This window comes from Apis dorsata, unplaced genomic scaffold (assembly GCF_000469605.1).
Source record: "Apis dorsata unplaced genomic scaffold, Apis dorsata 1.3 scaffold_429, whole genome shotgun sequence".
Taxonomy (NCBI): domain Eukaryota; kingdom Metazoa; phylum Arthropoda; class Insecta; order Hymenoptera; family Apidae; genus Apis; species Apis dorsata.
The window spans coordinates 103,453-114,494 of record NW_006263682.1 but is presented as its reverse complement, the minus strand read 5'-3'; the positions used below and the strand labels follow the sequence as shown (position 1 = coordinate 114,494).

The 11,042-nt window shown below is 34.8% G+C and overlaps 1 protein-coding gene across 13 annotated transcripts in view; it reads right to left on the bottom strand.

Moving 5' to 3' along the window:
* The window catches only part of LOC102681644 (ankyrin-3-like), an 80,239-nt gene that overhangs the window by 34,318 nt on the left and 34,879 nt on the right, over positions 1–11,042 (bottom strand). For all 13 annotated transcript variants that reach the window (XR_004151045.1, XR_004151046.1, XR_004151047.1 and 10 more), the window contains exons 19-23: positions 7,809–7,937; positions 7,296–7,401; positions 4,476–4,553; positions 1,135–1,359; positions 225–385 (exon numbers count right to left, since the gene is read on the bottom strand). Coding sequence is in view for 3 of the 13 variants with exons in the window: in XM_006619613.2 (XP_006619676.1) it covers positions 225–385; positions 1,135–1,359; positions 4,476–4,553; positions 7,296–7,401; positions 7,809–7,937 (699 nt within the window). In the remaining 10 variants the exon portion in view is untranslated. The remainder of the gene's footprint in view (positions 1–224; positions 386–1,134; positions 1,360–4,475; positions 4,554–7,295; positions 7,402–7,808; positions 7,938–11,042) is intronic.

Genomic DNA, 11,042 nt, shown 5'->3' with positions numbered 1-11,042 from the left:
TTGCCTTTACAATTTTATTAACTTAAGTAATCAGTATTTATAAAAAAAAAAAAAAAAATAAAAAGAATTATCAGAAATGATAATTCTGTCTGATAAGAAAATATTTAGATGATATTTAATCATAGAAGATTTTTTTCTCGTAATAGTTCATCTCTATTATGAATTTTTTCTTCTAAAGTAAAAAGATTGAAACTTTTTTATTGCGATTTATTCTAAAACCGTACCTTCTCCTTCAAAGCTCTCATTAAGCACATCTTGGACGGCCTCCTCGCTGGCTTCCAAGGTGTGCTCGCGCCAAGTCTCTCCATTATCTGATCGGAGTATAACTATTTCTCGTTCTTTTCCTCGCAACGAAGCAAAGTGTGGTACTTCTATGATCACGGGTCTGAATGAAAGAGATTAAAAAAGTTGTTACTTATTATTAACAAGAAAGTTGACTTGAAACTTATAAGAATATACAAATTTCTCAATACTTATTAAACAACTATTAAACAAATTCAATCTCAGAAAACGGAAAAAACTGAATTAAATCGAGATTTAAGTTTCTCAGCGTATGAATATTACGTATGCACAATAAGAATTGTTCGAGCGAATACAATAGCGGACCAATTCAGGTCAGCAAAGATTATCTAAATCTCTTTGTTACATGCCAATGTTACATTTTACGATGAATCAGAATATTCTAATTTCTAAACTTAAGATTAATCTCGAGATATTATAAAAATCAAAGTTGAAAATAACCATTTTACCATTCTATCAACAACTTTAAACGTTCGATTTTCCTCGAAAATCGTGTCATCGTTTTGATAAACTGCCAACATTTGTTCCCTTCAAATTATCAAATCAATTAGCTTACATTCTTTTCCATACAAAATAAACATCTATTCCTATTATTCTTAATTAAAATTCAATTGATTAAAATATTTTCGTCCTCCAAGACTTTAAACAAATATCGATATAATTACGAATTGAATTTTCTATCCATTTGATATTATATACGCAAAAATGCGAATCATCTGAAAAATCTAATCTAATCAATTCAAGGTACGAGAAAAGATCTCTACGTTATTTGTACTATTAACGCAATTCCGCTTCCACAAATAAATAATAATAATACTCGTATTTCGAACGTACCCTAAAAATTTGGCGCCCACGGGTCCTAACTCCAGGATACGACTCGCAAGAGCCTCCCCTTCCATCAAAGGCGGCGGGTTCGTCAATTTGTCCCTTCTCAGGTATCTGCATGTGACGCGCATAGGCATCGCTGCTTTCCTAGGAGGAACGATCACGCGCACACCACTGTGCCTGCATCCGCGCATCGCACCGCCTCGCGCATCCACCAGAAACGAAACCAGGAAGCTGTCGTTTACACAATTAAAAGCACGCATTATAGACAAAATTCGGGATAACTTTCTCGAGGAAAGGTATCGCGTATCGTCTTGTTACGAGAGAGAGAGAGAGAGAGAGAGAGAGAGAGACTTAAAATTAATAAGAGCAATGGGTGGCTAATTATTATGGACACGTAATCATAAAATCATTGTTCAAAAAAACTATTATACATATTACATATACGCATATATTGTGCGAACATTTTGGCCTGTCGAGAAATAATACGAATCATGCTGTATCGCTATTGGTCCAAATTAAACCAATTACGTAATTATGTAATGTAAACCAATTAAAAAAAGAAAAAAAATATTTTTACTAAATGTACAAATATATACGTCATATTATTTACACTAATCTGTAAAATTACTTATTTTTAGAGAAAGAGGTTTTAATTTTAAGACGGTTTTTTTCCCGTCTTGTACAATTTTATATATATACATTACGAAAAAAAAAAAAAAAAAAAAAAAAGAACACGAGAGTGATAGAGATAATATTAATTTAAAAGTGATACAATTTTTAATTTGTAAAAAGATGTTGTACGTGATTCTCGTTTTTTGATTTAATAAAGTAGTAAAAATATTTTGAAAGGCCAATTAAAAACAGATGTCTGAGTTATCATATATAAGTATCATAAAAGCACGCCAAGCCGAGAAGCAACGTTCACGATAATAAATAATTTTTACTAGAAGCATTAAAGTTAAGGAGTACAGAGAAATTATTCTTCGAGATTATCGGATTATTCTGAAGGCGAACTTTATATATATTCACGATGGTGTTAAATGTTTTAATTTTTTTTTTTTTTTTTTTTTTTTTTTCGTAAGGAAAAGAATACAAAATATGATTTATCGCTGCGTATGAGGTATAACTGTAAAAAAAAAAAATTAAATTAAATTAATCACAAGACAATAAAGTGCAAAGATAAATTGCATGAAAAATGGAGCAAATTAAATTTTAAATAGAGATAACTATAACTGAATAGTATGGGTTGTGAGCATGTGTCGGGGAATTTGTTGCATGAATATTCCGTGCCTGCAAGCGTAACGCTAATTAACATCGAACGATTTATTAAAGAACGTACTATTTAAAAAGAAAAAAAAAAAAAAAAAGGAAAAAAAAGAATCATCAAACAAGAATTGGTCGAATTAAAATTCAAAGATTCATTCGTTGCTCCCTGTATTGCTGATCGATGATTGGTGCTGGTGGAGACACATAGTTTCACGATGAATTATTGAGAATTATTCACAGAGATGCTGCATCACAATATCGTGCACAGTGAATATATAAACGTTGATTTGTCATAAAATAATTACAGGCAACGTCTTACGTTTCATTTATATTCGTTTAATTGCCACGAATAAAATTATTATACACGTAATGAAAAACGCCTTCGCGTTCTTTTGAAACCACGCTCTTTTTCTCCCGGTTACATTTACAAATAGTCTAAAAATATCGATATCGTATATAAATTCCTTGAAGGAAGGCTGTTTGTTCAAGTGAGATGATGTAATGGAAGGATTTACATATAACGCGTTTTTGGAATAATTTATAAGCTGTGCAAATTACGATAATTTAATAACTCAAACGACGTATACTTATAAATCGAAATAAAAAAAAAAAAAAAAAAAAAAAGGAAATAAATACGCATTATTCAAATTTATATAAGCGTTCAGACGTTTTTTTTCTTCGATATTTTTCTTTTTTTTTTTTTTTAGTTAACATAATATTCATTGTGCACCACAATTTTCTTGTCTAATAATAAAAGTTGAGCGACTACGGGTATTGTGCGATCATAAAATCTATCAAAAAAAAAAAAAAAAAAAAAAAAACAAATGATATCGAAGAGCGGTATGGCAAGTAGCAGAAGCTAAGATTCAAGAGAAGATCACTTACTTTCTCCACTGTGGAATTCTGCGAGTAGCGCAAATAAAATAACAGAGAGGATCGGGAACAAAATAAAAAAACGCGTTAGTATCCATTCGTTCCATATAAATGGTGGTGAGAGATGACGATATAGATGGAGTCGAGATTCTGAACTAGCGCAACTTTTACAGATTTTCGAACATTTGTGATATTTGTTTTTTTTTTCTTTTTTCTTTTTTTTTTCTTTTTTTTTTTCCTTCTTCCAAGCATCGATCTTGATTTGAAAACGTTATTATTGATGATGATTGTTTCTCATTCCGATTGTCGAAAACCCGCAATCATCACACGCAAACCACTTCTCTATTATACAAAAAAAGTACAAAAAATGGGGAAATGTAACAGTAATAATTATGTATTATAGTGGAGACGGAACGAGGTCACATCATTCACACTCTGCGAAAAAAAGATATACGTTAGGGTGGCAACGTAAAATTTTTGATTGTTCCGAAATCTGCAATTATATATCTTACACAATTCTCAATGATCTTTTATTTGCAAGTAATTTTTGTTATCGTTATACTTGTCGTTTGAAGGATATAATTGACAGATTTCGTTACATGTGCAAAAAATAGCTCAAACTTGTCCATATAGGAAGAAGATGGAACAATGACGAGCAGCAGCCATTATTATATGATGAAAATGTGTGTCCAAGTTGATTAAACTAGATACATCATTAAACGAAAGGACGAACGATTCTTTCTTTTAATTTACAGAATTAATTTAAGAGCTTCTTTACATCGAAGTATTCCATCTATATATATGCATATCACATTTTGTCTAATTATTTTCCAATCTACATAATCTACGATCTTCTTAATTATATTATTATATTACGTAAATTTTTCTCATCGAATTTATGAATCCATTAGTGAATATTATATAATAATCGATTAAAATATCAGCGTGTCGTGATATCGTGTATGATATAAGAATGTACAAGAATAAATTTGTCTCTCTATCTAATTCGAATAAATCGAACAAATATTCGATATTACATATTTGAATAATTTCATCGTATTAAATATAGAAAGATACGAGATTTCTAATGATTTATTCGAGGAATAAAATTATATAATACTACGATCTATAATCTAACTCTATAGATAAATGAAAAGATGTAATAAAAAAAAAAAAAAGGGAAAATAATAAAAAAGGGGTTGGTGTACCTGTCCCTCCACATTCCTTGTCCTTTCGACATGGTACCAAGAGCTGCCAGCGATGTGTTTAAGGACTCTAGGGACGGTCTGATCTCAGAACAAAATCTGGTATGATTATAGGATAAGAAATTTGTTTCATGCGCATGCTATATATGTTTTCTTTCTTTCTTTCTTTTTTTCTTTCTTTCTTTCTTTCTTTTGCCGTGCATTTTGCACTTTCCTCCGCTGTTTGTTTTTAGGAAGTCAATGTGCACTTGGGAAGGGAAGAAAAAAAAATCATTCTACATATCCAGAAACAAGTGCGTGCAAAGATATTGTGCGCTCTTGTACGTGGTTAAGATATAAGGAAGACATTCTATATAGATCACACTGAAGGTATATATACTCGATAGGAAGTAGAGTCGTTATATGGACAAAACGTCATTTGTCCGATATATAATAAGTATCCTGTCCTACTAAGCGCTAAGAAAAGATTCATTGTCGATTCAAGATACAACAGTGTCATTGTATATGTTGTATATATATATATATATATATATATATACATACATATAAAAGAGTTTTTTCATTTCTCGAACGGAGTAACAAGATAATAATTTTCAAACTCGTGCTCAATCAAAATGATCTGTAAATTACTCGAGCAAAAAAAAAAAAAAGAAGAAAAATTAGTCAATTTTATAACATAAGACATATTTGAAATTTATGATACGTATTTCCTTCGCGCTTAGTAGGATCATTATACCACCAAGTTCGCCTCGGTATTATTACTCGATCGATCGTAAGAGTTCGAGGTTACGACAATCTGGTCCGGTATTAGTAAGGAACACGGTGTTCAATTAGAATTGCTAGACACTAATCAAAGAATCGTTCATCCCAAAGAGATATTTCAAGAACAACATGCTTTAATAACTAGAGATAATCTAGTTCTATCGCTACGAGCAAGACAAAGAAGAAATTGTAAACGAGGGCACCAAAGCGGTTGGCTCTTGTTGTTTAGCTTGTTGGCTGATTATATAAATTGTTAAACTGAACATTTTGAATAGAATAGAATTATAAGAAAATAAAGGTATTAAAAAAAAAAAAAAAAAAGAAAAAAGAAAAAAGATAGCTCGTTGTGAGAGGTTATTATGATGGCGTCAGAGTAAAGACCGATTTAGTTACTCGGTTTTATTCTCTCTCGGTTGGCTCCATATCTAACGTTCCATCGCGTACTCCTAGCTGTGACAGTTACGCTGTTATGTTTTCATTATGCGTGCGATTATGTAACAGTGAATATATGTCAATTATTACGTATACGACCCATAAGAACCGTTATATCTTCTGCTCAGTGGAACGGTTATCACGTGTATGCGCGTGATACGTAGTAATATTTGCGGTAAGAAAGAAATGAAAAAGAAGTTAGTTTTAATCTTCGCTTCCTCAAATGTGAGTCAATTGAGTTAGTAAGTGAAACAATTTTTTCGCTCGTTTATGAAGCCAACTAAAAAAAAAAAAAAAAAAAGAAGAAAAAAAAATTGATTCGAGACTTTTTTTTTTTTTTTTTTTTTTTTTTTGTGAGAATAGAAGGTCCAAGCTCTGCTTTATGCAGCTCGTACGGATTATCAACACGATCCTGTAAATTACGTTTTATTGTTATACCAGCCAATAATCTATTAGGGTTAATTAGAGCAAGGAATATCTTTCACCAATGCACACCGTATCACACTATAATACACAATATTATTGTTTCCGTTTACGTACGCCACTTGCTTGCGTACTATTACGTTTTTTTTATGTACAATTTTCAACCGCAAATTAAGATTACAAGAAACGTTATTATTTGTTTATTATATGCGCGTATGCGTATAAATATAGTTGTGAAAACTTTTTTTCTTTTTCCAATTCAACGAGATAAAAATATTTTATATTTTCAAAGAAATGTATTTTTATGCATTATGTAGTTTTGTATACAATTACGTATACTATCGTGTCACGTCGACTTCAAAGAAGAACGTGTATTTATATAATTTAATGACACGAAGCTTGTGCGTGTAATAATCTTGAAAATATCGAAATTTGTGGTAATAAATGCCAAATGTCCATAAAAACGAGCTATTTTTACAAGCTTAAAGAGAGATTCGAAGATAGAATATATACGTTTCAAATAGAATTTCGACTACAGCTTCAAGTTTTAATCCGAGGAAATATTAATCTGTACATATTGTTTTCTATTTCATTCTTAGTCTTATTTATACGTTGCGCTATTATTAAAATATTATTAAAACAAACCATGCAAATATAGAGATCATTTTTTTTTTTTTTGTAATTTTCTTGTTTACGATAATTTAGTTAGTTTTTTTTTTCCTTCAATTTGTCGTGCATATATATGTATAATTTGCAAACAATTTTCAAATTTATCGGATAACGATGCAAATTTTCAATTTCAACGAAGAACGAAAAGCAAGGAATGCCAATTTGACGATAGTCGAAGAAAATTTGGAAAATTTGATATATTTTAAAATACATACATATTATGTTGCAAACAAATTTGTTTCGTTTTTTTTTCTTTTTTTTTGCTTGATAAAATACTTCGTAAAATGCATTCGATATTTTATAAATATATTTGCAAATATGGGGTAAGTTGTATAATACTCGCTAAAATTTTAAGAGACTTTTTAAGAAATTTCGTGAAAAACGCTTTACATATATACATACAGTGTGCGCGTGTCGAGCATTATTGTACAATTATAAATTAATAAGTAAATACAACCTACCCTAAATTGTACAATTTTGTTTTCACTACCGTTATGTTCACAGAATTCACAAGAAAACGAATAAACGAATACGTACCCGACGTGAACTGGGTGCCTATTGATATCAACATTGTCCGGTTTCAGATTAGCGGCATTTGTACGCTGACAAGTTTCCTTCGTGATCATCTCGGTTATCGTGGGTGCTAGGAAATTGAAATTTTATATCATTTTAAATTAAACTCAAGTATCTTTTCAGCTAAAATTTTTACACGTACAACGAAAATCGAAGATACATTTCCACGATACGAAGATGGCGCGAAGCTTTCAACCTCTGTCTTTCTATAAACGACACGTGCAATCGACCGTCTTTTCTTCTGAACCAAGAATTCAATTTACGACCCTCCATCGTCTCGAACGAATCTTTCGTTATACCCCGTTGAAGTTTACAATGGATAAAAAAAAAAAAAAAAAAAGAAAAAAGAAAGAAATACTGCACTCCTAGTCGAAAGAGAATCGAGCTCAACTTCGATCGGAAATCCAATTGTTCCAATATAATCTAAGAGAGAGAGAGAGAGAAAAAGCTTTGAAACGCAATCTTCCATCGACTTACCTCCGGAATGCCGATTATCCCTCTCGTCGTCCGTCACGTTGACGCGCATCGAGTCATCCCCCATAGATTTCATGTCGTCAACAGTCATGTATCGATATTGCTGTTGGTCGCTGAGCATCGGATCTTCACCTGTGACGTGAACGCAACGTGAATTAATGATACAATTCGTTACAAGGGAAACGGCCACTTTGCGTGTTCGCAAGAGGGTCCAAAAAAGAAAGGGGGGTTGGGGGGGAGAGAGAGTGAGGGGAGTCGTGAAGATCTCTCTAGCGCACACTCACGTCTTGAATTCTTGCATGAAAAAACAATATATATGGGGGTAGAAATCGTGGTCGAAGAGTAAGTACGCACCAAGAGTGAGTGAATGAATATAATAATGAGGCTGCAAATAAAGTGGAAAAAATCATTGCCATTTGAAAATTATCCCAAAAGCTCAAAGAAGCGTAAATTAAGTATCGTGTCGTTATGTATATACTCATCGGTCAAAGTTTTTATTCTGGCCTTACTCGTACCCTTATTAAACAAACGAATAACAAATCTGCACACGAGAATCTGCTGCAAAGAATGACTGTGAAAGAAATTTATATATATATACTCGTGCGAAACACGTGAATCGGAAAAAAGTGACAGATATTAAGAACTTGATGATTCTTACGTTTTTTATAGGAAATATATTCTTTCGAATCGAAAGAGAACTTTTTACAGATATACCAATTATCGTAATTATCAATTATGGAGAAATGCAAACAAAATATAAACAAATATTTGAGTAATCGTGTACGATGTCGATTATCGATATAAAAATACGATAAAAATATCTCGTGATCGATTTTTTTTTATCGTATTATTTGCTCATACACATCCCATGTGCACGATTCACAAGAGAAGCGCACGATTCATTGAGAATCGATGACGAAAGCGTTGAACGTATACTGCTCGTCGTAACATAATAAATATCTACCTTTTTTTTTCTTTTTTTAGACGCTACACAGTCTATCGTAAACGCTAATAAATGTGCGGTTTAAAAATATAATTTTTAAACCGCGAACGAGCTTTCGAAGTTCTTTGAAAACTGGTAACGGGTAAAAAAAACTAACACGCGTAGAAACACGGGTATCGTATTTTTCACAAGACTGAGATCTACTCCGTTATCCGATCACCTTATACAACTTTAAACACGCCTTATCAGATATGCCAAGAATATGGAGCACAATTATCTAATAAATGGTCAGCATTACAAAATTTTACGGCCCACACGCGTACAATAACGCCACTATAAAACTGAACTAATCTCTGACGCGAACCAAATTGTACATCATTTCCCTACACCGTCCTAGGAATGTACTGTTGTTGTCAGCTTCGAAAATAAATCTTCAACAAAGCTCGAATATATTGCGACACGATAATATAGGCGAGGATCGTACGGCGTGCGCGGTAGAACGAAAAATAATGTAACTCTGGCGAGACAGCGGCGGCGACGACAACAACGTTTCGTTTCTCTCTTTTATCCGAATTACGATACGAAGAGGCCAATCTCGCCTCTTCCGCTCTTGCGACCACGTTTTAACGAATAAAGAGACGTGCACACGCGTGGAAAACTTCGAACGCGTGTAACCTTCGTTCGAGATCGATTTGAAACCAGTTTCAATTTTCGAGCGTCGATAGCGTGCGTAGCGTTTTCGAAATCGATAACAACCGACTCGACTCGAATCCTGTATCCCAAGAGAAAGCTAGAGGATCGCGACACGTTTACGGCGGTGTGTAAACCGCTTAAGTCGGCACGGGATGGAAATGATGTCACTCGTTATCTCGAGAGAGCTCGAGAAAGAGATGGACAGAGAGATGGCGATGGTGGTGGGAATCGATAATATCTAAAATTAATAAGAAACACGAGGCGACTTGGTCCGCGCGGTGAAGGCGCACATGGAGAAACCGCGCGTACCGCGAAAACTCTAATTTTAGGCGGTGTTCAAGGACACGTTCGATGGGGAACGGATTCTAAGCTTCTCGGCCGCTTCTAAGCTTCCATCTACGAATAGTTGACCTCATAGGCAGTGACCTATATCTTGGCCGAATACACGCGCGCCTGTGAAAACTGAACCAAGTAATCGCGTCGAATCTCGTTGAATGCAGTTAGTAGTAGCGTCATAGACGAGAATAGAGACTAATCATGATCAACGAGACGCTCAGCCTTTGTGTCACGTTGCATCGAACGCGTTAATCGAATTCCCGTTTCCACGTATCTCGCCTCGCCGCGCGTTAAAAATCGCCACCAAAATCGAAAATAGATTTCCGCTACGAGAAACCGAAATCAAACCTTTTCGAACGCCAAAACTTTCGCGCCAACTTGCCGATAGAGGGATTTCCGACAGCTCCACGCTGTCGCGCCATGCCCCTCCCTCGACTTCGAACGCCAATCGCGATAAACGTTTATCGCGTTGCAACGTAGAGGTAGAGATATCGATACACGAGTATCGAACGGCCTGTTCCGTTTCGAAAGGAAGAAATCGAAGTTCGCAAGTTGAGAGGAAGGAATATACGAAAATACGGTAATAAATCCTTCTTCCTTCCCCTTCCCCCCTTTTCGAGGCGCAGGAAACTGGCTGACCTTGATCGTCGTCGCCTCTACTCCGACCCGCGTTCCACGATACATCATGGTGCGCGACTTATGTCACCGTCTCATTGTTATGTCATAACCGAGGATCGTGGTCACGTTTCTCGTGCCGCTCAATTAAGCTCGCCAGCCTTTAACACACCTTCCATACGCGTATACGTTCCTCTCCTACATTAATTTTCGCACGTATACGGCCACCCGTATTCGGTCACCGTTCGATTCCATCGTTCGATACAATACAATCGTTTCGAAGCCTTCGATCCGTCGATCACGTCGCCGATACCGATCCGCTTCCTGCGAGTCGAGCAACTTCTCCTCGAGCAACGGATATCATAATAATCGTAGCGGATATTAAACTCGTGGTCGAACGGAGCGACGAGTTTGTCGCGCGATACAACATTTCCTCCGCCTCGATTTTTTTTTAAATATTCGAGGTGTGCGATCGTTCGATCGTCGACCGGATGTATACAGGGCGGGAAATATCCGCGTAAATATCGAGTCTAATTTTGGTCACGGTATTCAGGTTTACGAGGCGAAAAAAGAGATGGAAATTTATCGAACTACCGGTGTCGTTACTTGTTCGCGCGGTCCATCCGCGTTGGTCCGTTCACCATTATCTT